At 39.9% G+C, this 19,686-nt stretch overlaps 1 protein-coding gene across 1 annotated transcript in view; it reads left to right on the top strand.

Annotated features, from left to right (window-relative positions):
- Positions 1-19,686, top strand: part of LOC126094435 (apoptosis inhibitor 5) — a 100,103-nt gene that overhangs the window by 39,843 nt on the left and 40,574 nt on the right. Inside the window, exons 4-7 of the mRNA XM_049908802.1 lie at positions 4,312-4,475; positions 4,554-4,760; positions 12,213-12,407; positions 12,874-13,043. Coding sequence (XP_049764759.1) covers positions 4,312-4,475; positions 4,554-4,760; positions 12,213-12,407; positions 12,874-13,043 — 736 coding nt within the window. The remainder of the gene's footprint in view (positions 1-4,311; positions 4,476-4,553; positions 4,761-12,212; positions 12,408-12,873; positions 13,044-19,686) is intronic.

Here is a 19,686-nt window from a genome sequence, read left to right as displayed (position 1 = left end):
TCTGGCGCCACTTGGTGGTTAGATTCTTTTGAAGCTATACAACTGCCTCTGTATTTGCAAAGAGTAGTGAGTGCAACTGACAGGGTCTTCTCAGCTTGATTCTATTTGTCTAGATATCCATAAGACTTTCGACACCATTCCTCACAAGTAATTATTAAGTCAAATTATGTTCCTGTGGAGTATTGTCTTGGTTGTGTGACTGGAGTCATGATTTCCTGGCAGGAAGGACACAGTTTGTACTAATTGATGGAAAGTCGTAGAGTGGAACAGAATTAATATCTGGCATTCCTTAGGGAAGTGTTATAGCTCCTCTGCTGTGTTAATATAAATTATTTGGGGAGGCAGCGTGAACAGTCTTTTCAGTTTGTTTGCAGTTGCTGGTGCTGTTCATTAGAAGAAGAAGAACTACAAAATGGTTTAGAAAAGTTATCTTTGGTGTAATGTTGTGAAGCGATATGAAATGGAATGACCATGTGAGGATTGGGGTAGGGAAGGCGAATGGTCGACTTCTGTGTATTGGGAGAATTTTAGGAGACACTGTGTCATCTGTAAAGGAGACCGCATACAGGATGCTTGTGCAACCTAGTCTTGATTACTGCTAGTGTGTGTGGGATCTGCAGCAGGTCAGATTGAAAGAAGACAGCAAAGCAGTTCAGAGGCAAGTTGCTAGATTGGTTACCGGGAGGTTGATCAGCATGCAGGTATTATGGTTATGCTTCAAGTGGGAAGCCCTGGAGGGAAGAAGACAAATCATTTTGAAGAACACTGCTATGAAAGGTTAGAGAACCGGCATTTGAAGCTGACTGCAGAACCAATCCTACTGCCAACAGCATACATTTTGCATAGCGACCACAAATTTCAGATATGAGAAATTAAGATTCATACGGAGGCATATAGACAGTCGTTTTTTCCTTGCTCTATCTGCGGGTGGAATAGGAAAGGAAACTATTAGTACTGGTACAGCGTACCTTCTGCCATGCACTGTATGGTGGCTTGTGGGGTTATGTATGTAGGTGTAGAATTGACCTAAAACTCTGAAAAATGTGAAGTGATTCACATGATTACTTAAAACTGTTGGTTTCAGTTAAATGATAAATTGCACAAAAGTAATACTTGCCAATTCAACTAAATACCTAGGGATTACAATTACAAACAACTTAAATATTGGAATCATCACATAGAAAATGTTGTGGAGAAGGTGAATTGCATTTTATTGGCAGAGTACATAGAAGGTGCAACAAATGTACTGCACTGCCTACATTACACTCGTGTGTCCTCTTTCCTGGAGTATTGGTGCATAGTGTAGAATTGTTACCAGATAGGATTGACAGTTGTCATCAGAATAGTTCAAAGAACAACAACTCATTCTGTATTGTCACAAAACGGGGGAGAGAGAGCCACAGATAGCATAAGATACTTGGTGTGACAATCATGAAAACAAAGGTGTTTTTCTTGCAGCAAGATCTTTTCTTGAAAATTCAGTCACTAACTTTTTTCCTCAGAATGTGAAAATATTTTGCTGGCTCCCATCTGCATAGGGAGAAATTAACCATCTTAATAAAATACTAGAAATCATATCTGGCATGGAAATTTTTTGCTGTTTGTTTTTCGCTTGTGCTATTCAAGAGTGGAATGGTCGAGAAATAGTCTGGGAATGGTTCTATGAAACATTTGCGAGACATTCAAGTGTTAATTCCAGAGCAGTTATGTAGAAGGCTCAGTTGAGACCAATTGACACCCCTGTGCCATCTGCCATCACTTTGGTCTGTCATTGGCACATCCTATGCCATTAAGAAGGTGTTCTTTTGTGAAGGCAGCTGTGCCACACATGAATTTTGCTGCAAACATTGCATGGCTTTCAGTGTGCACTGTGGACACATTGTCTGTATGAGTTGTCAGCTGCCCTATTGCCACCAAGGGCAATCTTGACAACTCAAGAGAAACTCATCACACAGTTTGGTCCATTTAAAAAGCTAATTCACAGTGGATACATTACGTCCTCATTGCTGTTAGTTCTTGTTGCTTCCAGTTGCGAACATGTTGGCCTAAGTATTCACTGTTCCTACCCCCATTTCAACCTCCTGCCCTCACTAGCTATATTTTTCTGCTTCTGCACTGCTTTAATTATTTTGTAATTTTTCCTGTGAGGGTATTGCTGTCCTCACGGTGTGTTTTTTTCCTACATCAAACAAAGTCTTCAGCAGACTCCCTACCTTTCCATTTTACCCTTCCTGTGCACTCCTCTCTATAGACTGGAGGCAGCACAGTGGTAAGACACTGGATTTGCATGCAGTAGGATAGTGGTTCAAATCCCCATCCAGCCATCCTTATATAGGTTTTCTGTGGTTTCACTAAATCACTAAAGGCAACTGCTGAGATAGTTCCTTTGAAAAAGGACTTGGCTGATGTGCAGATTACAATGGTACTGGGCACTATGCACTGTAGTTTGAATAGTTACTTTGAGCTCCCGTGTGCTATGGCACAAAAATATATGTATATTTGTTACACTCAACACTCAGCTTAATTGCGCAGCCCAGAGATGTGGTTGGTCTAGATGTTTGATTAGGTTTTTTGTCATAGGGTGCCAGCTCACACCTGCCGTAAAATCAATTTTCAAGCTGAAATAAAATTTAAGAAGCAATGCAGGCAGGTATTGCAGTGAAATTTAAAAATATTGAGTCACTCACATTGATTTATAATTTGAACAAGTAGTATATTTCTGTTTTTTCACGAATAGTCTTCAGTATATTGACTAAACACTTAAAATGCAGTCTGTGAGGGGCTTTTACGTAAGGGTGGCCATTAATAACTGAGGCTACAACACTTCACTATAAGATTCACATGTCGTGATCACAGAACTCGACAGTCAGTTCACAGTTCACAAAATACACTGTTGTCTGCTGTCCTAAAGCACTATATTGTGCTCAACTTGATCATTTTCAAATGTCGCTACATACATACTACATACATACATACTTGTCCCCGATTGTGGCTACCAACCCAATACTACTCCCAGATGGGCAGCACATCCGGCTCTTAGCATTGCTCAAACTCAACTGTCCAAAGAAGGCCTCCCTATATGCCCTTGAAATGACTGCCTAACTCAAAACAATGTTTGACAAAAAAAAAAGCGAATATTCTAAAACTAAACACAAAAACACACGATACGTTGAAAAATATGTAAATTTTCTGGGCAATAACAATGTAAAGTCCAATTTTTTGTATCTGTCACCGCTTTTTTTTTTTCCAAATAGTTTTCTTGTGGCGTGATTTTGCTTTTCGCGGATTTTTTATACTAAACATAAATAAGCAAATAAGAATACATACTTAATTACTCACCTTCCACTTTAAACTTTAGAATGCTGCCACTAGCTTTGTCTCTTTAAATTTATTTATTAACAAAAACTCAACAGTTTCTCTCAGTCAAATCCCATATTCCGACCTCTAGTTCAAAAATGGTACATATTCTGCCAAATCAGCTATGATTGCTCAATGCAGCTCTACTAGCTGCATTCATAAACACTTTGTTCGTATTGATCGGCCAAAACGTTGCTGAGGTATTAGCTTTTGAACGTTCATAAATTTACAATTTTTAAGACAACAATAACTTTTAAATTATTATATATTTTTGTGGCACATCTAGATAATTTAGCTTTACATATTTTTCTGTCCATGCGTGCCATTTCACATCTCTGTGGCACTGTTAGTTCTGTTTTTATAAATTTTTCTTTGGCATATAAATTCCTCCAAATGCTCCAACACAGCCATACGCTCCCCTGCTAAGCTTCCACTCGGGTTTTTCCTAGGCTGCATAATTGTTAGTCGCTCGCCACGTCCCTGTAGCAACCACCAGCCATGTGCTCTGCAGCAGAAAACTGCCACTCTAATGTCCGTCTCCCCCCCCCCCCCCCCCCCCTTCCTCCCCCAGCGTGTACACTCACAAGATGGTGGTATTTTTGGTTAGCATTGCTGACTGCTTGTGTAGTTCCCAAGTAAAATTCTTTCGTGAGCTATAAGAGTTAAAATTGGTACATGAGCTTCAGAGTCAGAAGGTTCCACTAAACATTTGAGCTGCATGACTACCAAAAGTGGATATCTACTGATCCCTGCACAGAAAGTTTTGGTAAATTGACCACATAATCCACTTAGTAAGTCAATTGTGTTGAGTGGTAATATTTCCTTGCAAGTGGAGTTTGTTACACAACATTATAAGAATTACAAAATTCAGCCTGTCTTGTCACAGGGTATGAAAATATTGCAGTATTTTTAAGGTTTAAGTTCCATTATAAACATAATTATTTTCCTCCTCAGGTACCCTCGATGGAATTTTTTCACAAATTTTTGGAGAAAATGAACTTGGCAGAGAAAAATGTATCAAATTTCTAAATGCAAAAATAAAAGTACTAGGTCGTGATGTTATTGACAAAGAAGCTGAAGATATTCTAATTTCGGAATGTAAGAAAGTGCTAATGCAGGTGAGTTTGTAATGAGACAGTAGCAAAGAGAAAGATAATTTGTTTTGAAGTTTAGGATTGGTCATTCTTCTTTTACAGGCAGTGACAGAAGACGAATTTCGTCACATAATGGAACTGTTAGGTTGGTCACGCTTAAGCCAGACAGTGAGTGGACAGCAAGAACTGGTAGATTTGGTTGCAGAACAAGCTGATATTGGCCAACCTTTTGATCCTCACGATCCTGAGATTGAGAACGTTGTTGACAGGCTCATACAATGTGTTCGGCATGCGTTGCCGTATTTTTCAGTGAGTGAAATAATGATATGCAAGCACTGTTTGTTCTTCATAATCACTACCATCTGCTCAAGTTACAGGACTTGCACATCAGTCTTCTAATTTTTTGCTGCATGTCGTTAGTATACAGGGTGGACAGAAACAGTCTGAAAAGCCTGTATTTTGCGGGTATGTTCAGCTGAGAAATAATTTTAAGAAAAAAAAATTAGACATGTTTCACTGTTTTTGAGTCGGTTGTCATTGAAGTTAGCCATACAGACCATTGTGTGTGCATATTCAAGCAGCCTGCCAGAGACAAGGTTGCCAAATGTGTGCTTCATTTAGTTTCCCAAGACTGAACAAGAGAGCAAATCACAAATTGGACATAAGACAGTAATAAGGACTGAACGTGAGCCAAAGGCAGAGCAGTCTTGTGTGCTATCATTTATGCTACGAAGAACAACTGACACTAAATGTATGTGGCAGTCTGCTTGAATTTGTGCTCTTAACATACTGGTTAGTTAACTTCAGTGCCAATCTGCCTGAAAACAGAACAACATTTATTGCTCAGCACAGCCTTCTGTGCAACACATTGATCAGCTTTTCAGACTGTTTCTGGTTACCCTGTATATGGATGGTTTACTTTAGTAGTTGTAATTCTTCTCTCCAAAATAAGTTACGTACAGGATGGCAATTACTGAACTATATGAAATATAAATAAATTAGTTACAAACTATGGCGCACACACATTGTATTTAGCTTCTAAATGTCATGTTCGATATGCCTGCCATCTTTGGCGATGACATGCTGCAGACAAATATCGAAATTCTGCATGACCCGCTGAAGTGTCGGAACATTGATGCTGTCGATGAGCTCCTGAATAGCTATTTTCAGCTCAGCAATGGCTTTGGGGTTATTGCTGTACACCTTGTCTTGCCCCACAAAAAGGAGTCGCATGTGTTCAGATCTGGAGAATAAGATGGCCAATCAAGGTCTGTGTCAGTGGCCTCTGGGTGCCCCAGAGCCAGATTTCGGTCCCCAAAGTGCTCCTCCAAAACATCAAACACTTTCCTGCTTTGATGGGGTCGAGCTCCATCTTGTAGGAACCACATCTTGTTGAAGTCAGGGTAACTTTGGATAATGGGGATGAAATCATCTTCCAAAACCCTCATGTACTGTTCGGTAGTCACTGATTATTCCGTGACCCAACATTGCACTTGACACAGTCACCCATTGAAGGTGAAGAGACTTCTCGATCGCAAAATGCGGATTCTCAGTCCACCAAATGCGCCATTTTTTTCTTATTGACGAACCCTTCCAAATGAAAGTGGGCTTTGTTGCTAAACCAAACCATACGAATTCCCACCATGCCCCATGGCCAACCATGCAATTTGAACATCCTAATGTGTTTAAATGTTCTCTGGGGGTCCATGTTCTATTTGGCCAGCTTCCAAGTGTGAGCTATGTGATGACAAGAAAAGAAAGGCGCAGGTAGAGCTCTATGCTGACAAGAGAATATGTGCCACCATTACCAGGCGCAATCTGCAAGGCAACATGAAATTTGACAGTCAACAAGAAATATGGGGCAGTATTCATGACAGAGTGAATACTCAAATTGCCATATACTCCTGCTGCTCCAGATGAGACTAGTACCTACTGTCCAGACAAGTACCCTCATTTTACACTGCCTGGAAAAATTATATTGAAGTACCCAGGACGAGAAAAAAATTAAACTTCTTGGGCTGAGAGGGTATGTGATGTAATTTCAATGATTACAAAATTCAGTCAAATTTACAAAGAACCTGACAGTGTATGCCCATTTATCACGACGACGTTGCAGCATGCTCTGGCCTTGCTGCATGAACCAGTTCAGTTGGTAAGGGTGTCTAAATGTCGTGGTACCCTCTCCTGAGGCAAGCTAGTCCAAAAGTGATGTAAGAGTTAAATGTTATATGTTGCATTGTGGAAGGAAAAAGTTTCAATAATTCAGTTATTTCGTGGACAGACACACTCACAGTGTTGTAGCCGCACTGAGGCGTTAATATGGCTGAGTGTTTTAAATTCTGTTCTGTATCAGATGATGGTGTGGAGAGGTGGTTAAGCACGTCTCAAAAAATTCAGCGCTCTGTTGTACAGTGTAAATCTCCATCTTGTTATTAACATCATTTCTGTTTATTTTTATATTATTAATTTTGTTGCTATCAGAATCCAGTATGGGAGCCTTATGTAGAGAAGACGCATCATAGTGAAATAAACCTGACCCTGTGCTTAATACGAAAACTTGGCTATTATACTTTTCAGATATTAATGTTGTTCAGTTAAAGAATGGAAAATATCATGTGGAAATAATAACTGTCCAGTTCAAATTATGTTTTGTTTTATTACCGTTTTAGTATGTAACAAACCTCTCTAACAATGCATAAGCATATCCAATCACATGTTTGGAATTATACTTTTTTACATTCACAGTGAAGTAACCATTACTACATTGCATCTCCATGTTAATTAAACAGATGATCACTGATCATGAAAGCATTTTCTTTTACATTCTATTATTGATATGTTCCTCCACGACAATTACTGATTCACAAGCACGACACAGTTTCAGCTATCAAACTCAGCCATATTAACGCCTCAGTGCGGCTACAACACTGTGAGTGTGCCTGTCCATGAAATGACTGAATTATTGAAACTTTTTCCTCCACAATGCAACATATAACATTTAACTCTTACATCACTTTTGGACTAGCTTGCCTCAGGAGAGGGTACCACGACATTTAGACACCCTTACCAACTGAACTGGTTCATGCAGCAAGGCCAGAGCGTGCTGCAACGTCGTAGTGATAAATGGGCATACACTGTCAGGTTCTTTGTAAATTTGACTGAATTTTGTAATCATTGAAATTACATCACATACCCTCTCAGCCCAAGAAGTTTAATTTTTTTCTCGTCCTGGGTACTTCAATATAATTTTTCCAGGCAGTGTAAAATGAGGGTACTTGTCTGGACAGTAGGTACTAGTCTCATCTGGAGCAGCAGGAGTATATGGCAATTTGAGTATTCACTCTGTCATGAATACTGCCCCATATTTCTTGTTGACTGTCAAATTTCATGTTGCCTTGTAGATTGCGCCTGGTATTGGTGGCACATATTCTCTTGTCAGCATAGTGCTCTACCTGTGCCTTTCTTTTCTTTAGATTCTACATAAAATGTCCAGGACAGGTGAACCACAAACCCTTGTTACACATCTCCTTCACAAGGAACCTGTGTGAAAATTTTATGAGGGCACTGAAATAAAGTTGTTACTGTCATGAATACGTCTTAGTTCAGCCAGTCTGTGTCTGAGAAATGTCAATTTGTAAGAGAAAACATGTTTTATCTGTGAACATGTCATACAGAGAAACTTATTTTTGTGAAGTAAGTAATCTAGAAAAATTTAAAAATTTTATTTTCTTTGTGTGGCTGCATCTGTTGGGAGACAAGTTCCATGTTAGTGAAATTACAATGGGATATGAACTCATTGACTGTGTGTGTTGCACAGAGGTAGAAGAATAATACCTACAGGTGTCTTTGTTGTGATGCTCATCTACTGCTCATGGATTTACATCTTTTGCCGGACATTGGTACTTAAAGATGGAAACTGATGCTCGATGATCATTTCATAGATGGATAATCAAAAACTCTATCGAGATTATTACACAGCACATGACTCCAGTAGACTGTGCTTATGTAGACAACCAATGTGGATAGGTTCAGATAATTTTTTCCCAGATAAACCCAATTGTTTCTATGGTATTTCTCAGTAATTGATTACAGTTATTATCAGCATTAAAAATAACTTGTTTACTTTATTATTCATGTAAAATGTGAAGTCAAAGTCAGTGCTTTGCAGCAACATATTAGTCAAAAAATTAAATTGCATGATATGCAGAGTTACCACTAGTCAGTCCCTAATACGGACAAAGACAGTAAATAAGAAAAGCGATTTTGCAAGAAAATCTGTGTTACATGTTGGCTTGACAGTGACTGCGAGTTAGGGAGTTTTCCCCAAATTATATAACAATATAGTGCAGCTCTTTGACTTCGGTGTGATAGGTGTATATATTTTTCCATTTCAAACTATTAGTAATAATTGTTAATTGCTCTGTATCAGTCCGCAGCTCGTGGTCTCACGGTAGCATTCTCGCTTCCCGAGCAATGAGTCCCGGATTCGATTTCTGGTGGGGTCAGGGATTTTCACCTGCCCCAAGATGACTGGGTGTCGTCGTTGTCATCATCATCATCATCATCATCATCATTCATCCCCATTACGGTTGGAGGAAGGCAACAGCAAACTACCTCCACTAGGACCTTGTCTAGTACGGCAGTGCGGATCTCCTGCATCGTTCCCCTACACTCTGTTAAGAAGCATGGGACTTCATTTCCATTTCCACTCTGTATAAGAAGCAGATGAATGATTATGGAAAGATTAAATGAAGCAGTGAAACATCTAGATTGGTCATACTTATCTTATGTACAGCCTCGCCTGTTATGATAAAGTTTATGTCCACCTTCCTTTCTATTTGTAATTCAGAATGTTCTTGGATAATCATTCATCTCTCACTCTATTTGTATGTTGTTTCCACCTATCTGTGCCCTGTACTTGCCTCAAGAAGCTCACATCAGTGCTGTTTATTATTTTACTGCTATCTTTGTCTCTCTTGCTGATTTCCCTTGAAGCAATAATCTTTTCTAAGAAGATTTTAATATTGTATTAAATACGTATTTTCTTCAACTTATGTACTGCTAGCTGGAGATCATTTTCCCTCTCTTGTATTATTTCATCATCTGCAAATAATAGTGCACTTATGTGAGTATATTTCATCTAATTATTGGAAAATTCTCTAATTTCTAATACTGAAGAGCATCATCAGTATGAATGTTGATAAGAGAAAATGATGCTTGTCTCACTAATTTTTATCCCATCAATACTTTTCTCCTTTGTATTTATTACCATTTTTGTTTCACAATATGAGCTTTTATTAGCCCTTACAAGATGTGGTAGGTTGTCACTGTCACTCATTTTTGCCCATAATCCACTTCAGTCAAAAGCTTTCCTAAAATCTAAGAAAACAGTGTGTGTTTGAAGATCAAATTCTCTTTGTGGTTCTGTGAGTTATTTTGTTGTAAAAATGTTGGGACTACTCAAATACCCTTTTCTAAGTCCACTGTGATCATCCTGAAGTTTCTCAGCTAGAACCATTATTTATGGTTCAAGATTGTTTAGTAGTTATGTGCAGCATTCAACAAGCCTCTGTAATTTCCAAATTTAGTTATGTTGTCTTATTTGAACAAGAAGAGAATGTCTGCTCTCTCACAAAAGTATACATTATTACCATGTTTTCCAGTTCTGCGATTGTTATGATGTCACTTTTTAGGATTTATTTTTCATCACTAAAATACAAATAATTCCCCAACAGCAACGTCTTCGTACCAGTACTCTTGATAATGTCTTGTCCATAGATCTCTTTTTAATATTAACTAGATTTTGTGTCTAATTACCGTGTGTGTTAGTGTTTGTCTTTTGTGTTTATTGCGTTCAACGTTGGAAGATGAATCTGTCCCTAGGTTCCTTATGTGCCTATCATGAAAGCAGGCTAGCATAATTTTACTGTTGTGTATAATGGTATTAAATGCAGTGAGACACCTATTATGCAAATGCTAGTATTCATGTTAGTGATACTTTTTGAAAGTTAGATAGTGTCTCGTATAACACACTGTAGCAGCAAGACCCTTGCACCATTGCTACAGGCTCATTGAAATTATTGTTCTTTATATTAAGTTAATGTAACCACCATAAACAAGACAATCAGTAGAATTGTAATGTTGTGTTACATATATATTTATAGGTATATGCTGAAAGATGTAATACAGCAGTACTAGTTATTCAGAAGCTGATTTGAGATATTGGTGATGTACCATTCTGTTGACGAACACTAGTATCATGCATTTCAAATATTATGTAACAAGTAGCAAAAAGGTTTCTTTGTCATAGTGCCTTCTATTTGACTGTCCAGTGTCGTCATTGTTTTGTGTCTTTCAAATGCTTATGTGGAAAATATTAGGAAACTTTTGTATGTGCTGTTGCTAATATATTTGCATAGGAGACTTGACTGTTAACCAATAGCCACAATTATATTTAACAATGACTGCACATAGCACATACAAGGTTGGACAAATAAGGAAACATCGGGAGAAATGCTTGCTTGAACATAAATGTGGGTGCTAGCTAAGCTTGAAGGTTGTGCTGTTGTATTTGATCATGACCACTACCTGTGCAATGTCCTCAGTACATTGCAAATGACAGTTGTAATCAGTTTTCTGTTTAGTTGGGAGTGCATTATGTCTGAGCATAGTGAATTTGAATGTGGGGAAATTGTTGGCACTCGTATGGTGGGTGCTTTCCTAACCGAGGTAGTCGAAGTATTTGGTATTTCAAGAGGCATCATATTGAAGATTTATACTGCCCATAGGGAAATCAGAAAACATTGTTGGCTAAGTCACAACATAGAGACAAGTTTGTGTTAAGAGATCATTGTGGACGGTCATTGAAGGCAATAGCGGTGAAAAATATGATGATGGCAGCAGAAAAAGGCACAACATAGCTGAATGTTGAGCACATGAATACTCTTGCACCAAAACAACGCAAAAGGAGCTCCATAAGCAGGGAATTGCAGGATGTGCTGTAATTCCGAAACCATTTTTAGTGATGGAAACGCCTGCAACAGGAAAATGTTGTGCTGAAGCCTTGACTATGGCAGTGGGAGAAAGTGATTGGGTCGGATGAGTCTTGGTTCACAGTTTCCATCTTCTGGCCTAATTTAGCTACCAAGAGTGAAACATGGTGGGGGTTCAGTGATGATTGGGGTCAGCTGTATCATAGTATTCCTTGGGCTCCGTGGTTACTGTGCAAGATTGCCTTACTGCCATGGATTATGTTGGACATTTTGGCTGAACAGGTCAAACCCATGGTACAGTGTTTGTTCCCCAATAGTGATGCTGCCTTTCAAGATGACATGACCACTGTTCACATCATCCAGGATTAGTTTTGTGAGCACAAAGATGAATTATTGCATTTTCTCCCCTGGCCACTGCAGTCGCCAGATCACAGTATTATTGGGCCTTTATGCTCTACTTTGGTGAGAAGGGTGTGAGATCGCTCTTCACCTCCATCATCCCTAATTGAACTTGCCACTATTTTGCAGGAAAGATATAAGATTCTGTCGGAAACTATACAGGACATGTATTTATCCATTCTGAGACTCCTTGAAGTAGTTTTCAATGCCAGTTGTTTTCCTACAATGCAGTAGGCATGGTAATGTGTTCTGTTCATGGTGTTTCCATATTTTTGTTCATGCCCTGTACTTTATGTATATTTACCGATTTTATACTGTGTTTTTCTCGTTACAAAGAAAAATTTATGATGACTTCTTGTTTTTAAAATAGTCGCAGGTTGACTCGTCAAAGTTTGTTACTTACTTCTGCGAGCAAGTACTTCGCCAGTTTGGTGAGATAGTATCAAATGAAGATGGAGTAGATTCACAGCTGGAGATTCTTAAGCTGTTTGCTGAACTGTGCACACATTGTGGACCTCTAGAAAATGCTGAATCAAAAGTTGATAAGGTCTTCCAAAGGCTAGTGGTAAGTGAAGATCAGAGAGTGACCTTCCATTAGTACATACTTCATGAAACACTGAATGCCACCATAATCATCAGTTTAGTGGTTGTTAGTCGACTGTAAAACAAATCTTGCAATATAACCTTGGTAAACTCAAAAGTTGTACTTCTGCTATGTATTTTTCTATTTGTTTTTTAGCATGGTTTTACTTGTACTGTTAACTGGTTTTTGGTGTTGCTTTTATCATGTGGAATAGAGCTTTTGCACATTGGTTAGCCACAATAAGTTTCTTTGCAGCTGTGTTCAATGTACTAACCAGAAGTAAGTTCCTAATAAAAGCTGAAACTGTAAAGATAATAATGCTGTTACATTGCTCATTAGTATGTCTCTCTTTTGGGATATTTTCAATGTTACATGCCTGTCATTGTTTTACTTATATTGTTATTACGTGTAGTTAAATAAAATCAAATTTGCAATTTTCTTTTTAAAGGAATACATGCCGTTACCTCCAGATACTGAAGTTGAAGGGTCAACGCAGGAGCAGCCACGACTGGAATTTTCTTATGTCGAATGCCTTATGTATGGCTTTCATCGTTTGGGACGTCAGTGTCCAGAGTACCTGACAAAGGACCTGGAAAGACTGAAGGATTTTCGGTTTAGGTATGTTACAACATAACCATATAGTAAAAATCATATGATAAGCACCTGCTATTGTGAACAGCCATCCATTTTTATGTACTGTTCTTCAGGGTGATTATAATTAAAGCTAAACTTCCAAACCACCGTAGAAATAACACTACTGTTTGAAATGCCGTAAAATTGCAACAGAGTTTTATAGGAGAAGGGAGAAAACATATGGCAGAAGAAAAATAAATACACTCTTGGAAATTGAAATAAGAACACAGTGAATTCATTGTCCCAGGAAGGGGAAACTTATTGACACATTCCTGGGGTCAGATACATCACATGATCACACTGACAGAATCACAGGCACATAGACACAGGCAACAGAGCATGCACAATGTCGGCACTAGTACAGTGTATATCCACCTTTCGCAGCAATGCAGGCTGCTATTCTCCCATGGAGACGATCGTAGAGATGCTGGATGTAGTCCTGTGGAACGGCTTGCCATGCCATTTCCACCTGGCGCCTCAGTTGGACCAGCGTTCGTGCTGGACGTGCAGACCGCGTGAGATGACGCTTCATCCAGTCCCAAACATGCTCAATGGGGGACAGATCCGGAGATCTTGCTGGCCAGGGTAGTTGACTTACACCTTCTAGAGCACGTTGGGTGGCACGGGATACATGCGGACGTGCATTGTCCTGTTGGAACAGCAAGTTCCCTTGCCGGTCTAGGAATGGTAGAACGATGGGTTCGATGACGGTTTGGATGTACCGTGCACTATTCAGTGTCCCCTCGACAATCACCAGTGGTGTACGGCCAGTGTAGGAGATCGCTCCCCACACCATGATGCCGGGTGTTGGCCCTGTGTGCCTCGGTCGTATGCAGTCCAGATTGTGGCGCTCACCTGCACGGCGCCAAACGCGCATACGACCATCATTGGCACCAAGGCAGAAGCGACTCTCATCGCTGAAGACGACACGTCTCCATTCGTCCCTCCATTCACGCCTGTCGCGACACCACTGGAGGCGGGCTGCACGATGTTGGGGCGTGAGCGGAAGACGGCCTAACGGTGTGCGGGACCGTAGCCCAGCTTCATGGAGACGGTTGCGAATGGTCCTCGCCGATACCCCAGGAGCAACAGTGTCCCTAATTTGCTGGGAAGTGGCAGTGCGGTCCCCTACGGCACTGCGTAGGATCCTACGGTCTTGGCGTGCATCCGTGCGTCGCTGCGGTCCGGTCCCAGGTCGACGGGCACGTGCACCTTCCGCCGACCACTGGCGACAACATCGATGTACTGTGGAGACCTCACGCCCCACGTGTTGAGCAATTCGGCGGTACGTCCACCCGGCCTCCCGCATGCCCACTATACGCCCTCGCTCAAAGTCCGTCAACTGCACATACGGTTCACGTCCACGCTGTCGCGGCATGCTACCAGTGTTAAAGACTGCGATGGAGCTCCGTATGCCACGGCAAACTGGCTGACACTGACGGCGGCGGTGCACAAATGCTGCGCAGCTAGCGCCATTCGACGGCCAACACCGCGGTTCCTGGTGTGTCCGCTGTGCCGTGCGTGTGATCATTGCTTGTACAGCCCTCTCGCAGTGTCCGGAGCAAGTATGGTTGGTCTGACACACCGGTGTCAATGTGTTCTTTTTTCCATTTCCAGGAGTGTAGTTACAATATGTAGCAATAGCTGGCACTGTAAGTATCATAACTTAATAGTGGTAGACTACAAATGACAAATGAATCATACAACAATCATAAGGTGTACATGTGGCGTTAAACAAACTGTACTACTTAGTGTGCATGGGTGTACAGGTGTGATACTGTTAGCTATGTAAGCGCATCCACCATGGCAAGCTCATATCACATTGGATGAGAAAAATCAGTTTTTAATTGTCGTAAGGCCAAAAACTGCATAAAAAGTATCAACTACAGTGGATTTTAATTGTCCTGGGGCCAAAAACTGCATAAAAAGTATCAACTACATCGGTTTTTAATTGTCCTAAGGCCAAAAAAGCATAAATAGCAGCAATCAAAATCAGAATGGATTATTAATTTCTGTGTGACTAGCGCAAAACATGTTAAATATGCTGTTCATCATTTCCTGCAACAAGTTGAAATCGAGAAACAGCATGTTCCACAACTGATCAGAGTGTTTCTGGGGTCACGTTCAGAATGTGTTGCACAGTGCATGCCTTCAGTGCAGCTAAGTTTGCAGTCGGAACATTGAACACAGCATCTTTCAGGTAGTCCCACAGCCGGAAGTCACACGGATTAAGTTCCGGTGATCGGGATGGCCAGGCTGCAGGGAAATGGCGGCTGATAATTCTAGCTTTTCTGAAATGGCACTTCAGCTGCTGCTCAATTGGATTTGCAATCTATGGAGTTGCACCATCGTGCATAAAAATGATCCCATCCAAACATCCATATGTTGGAGAGCTGGAATGACGTGGTTGCGCAAAAGACACTCATAGCACTTACCAGTGACAGTACAAATAACAGGACCAGAAGCACCTGTCTCTTCGAAAAAATATGGCCCTATAATCAATGATGCTGTAAACCCGCACCACACAGTGACCTTTTCAGGATGAAGTGGTACTGGTTGATTTGTGTGTGGATTTTCCATTGCCCATATTCGACAATTCTGTGTATTGACATATCCTGTCGGATGGAAGTGGGCTTTGTCTGCCCACAAAATCTTCCATGGCCAATCATTGTCCACTTCCATGCGAGCTAGAAATTATAAAGAAAAGGTCTACCTTGCTGGCAAGTCAGCAGGAAGCAACTCGTGTACATGGGTAATTTTCAATTGATAGCAAAGAAGGATGTTTTATAGGATTTTACGCACCATGCTCACGCGTACGTCCAATGCTCGGGCAATTCTCTATGCACTACATGTTTGCACACCACCATTCGCCTCCTCCTGCATTGCTGTGGCTACTGCTTCCACTGACGTTGAATCAGTTCGTTTCCTCCCTCTACCAGGTTGCACACCAAAAGAACCCGTCTTTTCGAATTTCCGAATCATTTTCTCCAGACCCACAGCAGTCATCGGACCAATGCCTTTTATCAAAACCTTCAGTGTTTGGAACTTGTGCAGAGTGATGTGTGCACAGTCATTCTTCTAATAAAGCTTTAGAAGCAGAGCATGATCCTGCAGTGACACAGTCTTGGCAAACGTTGCAGACGCGAAAGGAGGAAAAGGCGTGTACCCAGAGTGTTTATACCAACTTCAATGGGTCGTGTGCATGACACGTGTTTTCATTTATGTATTCTGACACATGCAGTGCCATCTATTGACCAAATTTCACACATTTTTTTTCCTCTCTTTTTTTTCTGCCATATGTTTTCCCCCTTGTCCGATAACATTCCATTGCAATTTGATGTCATTTTGACCAGTGGTGTTATTTCTATAGCATTTTGAAAGTTTAACTTAAACTATACTCACACTGTATATTGTAGCAGTGTTGTTGCCATTATCTTATAAGTTTCATTATTTTTTCTTGTATGCTGGACATTGTCCTACCACAAACAGAATTCCAACCTGGGAATGAAGAGCTGATAAAGCATTTAAATATGTTGTCAACATGAAGCATCAAGAGCCAGTAGAACATTTTCTATAGAAACATGATATATGTTTACAGTTTTTAGCAGTCCATTCCAGCTACAAATGAAATTGAGGCAACAAGCAAAATAAAATAGTTTGTAACAGCCCACTGGAGATTTGACATTAATTCATAAAATTGTTTAGCATAGAATCCATATCAACCTGTGAAAGGTTATGGGAAATTGTAGGCTCAGCCTGTGTACACTAGTAAATCCAATGAGTAGTGCTCACATTCAGTAATGGTTACTTAAGAGCACGACATCCTACTTGGGTGCTACATACCACATTTATAGAGGGCTGTTGTAGCAAAAACAGCCATTACATGGTATAACTATCACAACTCAATTGTTTTGGGGTTAACCAGTGCAGTGGGATTGTTTGGATGAACACTTAATTCCCATGCTGCTCTTAGGCTTGAATACAGAGCAATTCAATTCAAAATATCAGCTTCACAAGGGATTGAGTGGCCATGTGGCCATGTAACCCAAATGAAGCTCAGATGTCAGCTGTCTTCTATTGATATAAAAGCTGGTTTAAGTACTAGGACACAGTTGTCTAAAGTTTGTATCATATCTACAGGAGAGGGAATGTCTAAGAAAATGTAGAATATTTATGTCTCTAAAGAATTGTCTTTAGTACATGAGATAAGGGAAAGGCAACTACTTGCATGCAGTACATTGAGTGCAGAACACAGTTAACTTGTAACAGAAAACAGCAGTAACACTAGCTTTCTGCCGTAGGCATGGGACTGTGCATTTAGGTGTGCGTGCTGTTGCTGGAAAAATGGCTAGTGCTTCAAGGCTAGTGTAAACACTGTTTTCTGTTAAATGTTACTGCACTCTACACATTGACGAGTGGTTGCCTTTCCTTTATTTTAGGTGTTGCTCCATACAGGAATTTCCAGAATTATATTCAGTGCAGCACAAAAATCACAAAATGGTATTTTCCTAAAAAAAATTACTAGTGCATTACAGATCACGAAATTTCTAAATCAGAGAAAGTTGAGTATTTTATCATGATGGAATTGTGCCTTGAAGGGGTTTAATGTCTTTAGATCCTCTGAAGTTACAAGCAGAATGGGTAGATGGGTGTGTTATAGAAGTAGCAAACATTTTGAAACAAGTGCATGAAAATGCGGAGAAGATGTGCCTATATTCTAACATTTTTTTGTCCTGCTTGAACATATTGCGAACGGATGATTATTCAGTTGAAAGTACACTAATGGATTCAAAATAATCTTCTGCATCATAAATACTAGAAGTATGGTCATTCTTTGTGTATGTGCGATGGCTGTACTACCTGCAGGAAATTTGATCAGAGAAGAGTCGCTGGCTTCTCCTCCCTCAGTATCTGTTTGAACTGAATCAGGTGTGATGTCTCAAGCGTCAAAAATTTGCTTATTCTACACCCGCATGTGCAGAGTAAACATCCCCATCATCACATATTAATGAGTGCTCCACATCTGACCTGAACACCCATGGCTCCTTTCGCTTATGGTGTTCGATTTGGTATGTGGGCTAAATAAACTTAAGATTTGAAAACAATAAATAAGGGTTTGTCACTATGGGTTATCTGTCTGGAGCAGGCTGTGATCTAATAAATAAGAGTACTTATTTCTTTATTAAATGTTGACACAGCACATTGTAATCAACTTGTAATGTTATTACTTTATATTGTTGCAATGGAATCCATGGGAAATGATGAGATTGCAATTCACATCTCTTTCTCTACATTAACTCGTGATCTGTAGTTCATGTTGATGACTTCCAGTTCTGAAAAACCTACCTCATACGAGTAAAATGCTGCAGAAGGTATCAAAAATCATATGCTTTGTTATCTGTTTGTGGATACTGTTGCTTCACCAAGCTCCAAACTTCAGGTAGTGATGAGAAAATGAATTTTGATTTCATTGTGCAATCTGAAGAAATGTCAACAAATTGGTCTTATTCGTCAGTGGTAAGTGTTGATGAAAGGTCTGTACTGAAAGAATCTTTGATCTAGTTGCATTGATCAACTTTTTCTGGAACGTATTCAGAAAGTAATCACGGAGTTAAATGGTCCACGAAGACAGGCTACAATTCTTCACTCAAGTGAAAGTCCGTCATCTAAAACTGCGTGAAGAGCAGGGAAAATGTAATGTTATCTTTATCATCGAACTTTTTCTTCCACAATAGTAAGTTCTTTGAGAAAGGTGAAATTTTGCCTGACAATTGTAGAATGTTGGCCCCATTACCTTGAAGTAAAGTGATACATGCAACTAATTGAATGTTTCAAAGATAAGCCATCATCATAACAGTCACTATCTATGAACTTCTCAGAACTCAAATATTTCTCGTGAACAAGGTAAAAGTAAAGTTCATGTCTGAATCCACACGCCCATTTCAAGAATTTCACACGTGAAATCCACCGAGAATTGCTGTAATAAAATAGGGAAATGTGCTCAGCCTCCATATCAACAAATATTTGTTGAAAACATCTCGACTTCAGTGGTTGACGTTTACTGAAGTTTACCTCTTCGATTACCGATTTAAGAACTTCATCAAGGAGAGGGCCCATGCATTTTGATGCCAGGACTCCATAAATAAAAAAGAAAATGTGTCCAAGTAGCATGAGAAGGCTCTTTACAAATCAGAGCCTTTAATCCAGTGTAACAACCAATCATACTACACTCTCCATCTGTACATACACGTACATAATTTCTGCAGTTAGTATTTTCTACCATAAGAGGATGTAGTATTTAGAGAGTTGTGTTGATTTTGTTCAAAGAGTTACTTTCCTGCAGAAAAGATCTTATTCACGAATATTGTTGTCACATATATACCACTTGTAACAAATTCGATGTGCATCATTGTAGTTGTCTGTAGCTTCATTCAAATGAATAGCGACTTCACCATTACATGTGAGTTTTTCAATCGATTGATCATTAATGTCGTAAGCCATATAGAGTTTTTGATGACCAAGAGAGTTTTTACACAAAAGCACACTTGCCAGCTGCTTAGCAATTGGCTCACCTATCATCATAGACATTTTGTCCAGGGCAGCTGGTAAAATAAGATCTTCCGCTATG

Source organism: Schistocerca cancellata, chromosome 8 (assembly GCF_023864275.1).
Source record: "Schistocerca cancellata isolate TAMUIC-IGC-003103 chromosome 8, iqSchCanc2.1, whole genome shotgun sequence".
NCBI classification, from domain to species: domain Eukaryota; kingdom Metazoa; phylum Arthropoda; class Insecta; order Orthoptera; family Acrididae; genus Schistocerca; species Schistocerca cancellata.
The sequence above is the reverse complement of the archived record's forward strand: the minus strand, read 5'-3'. Positions and strand labels throughout refer to the sequence as shown.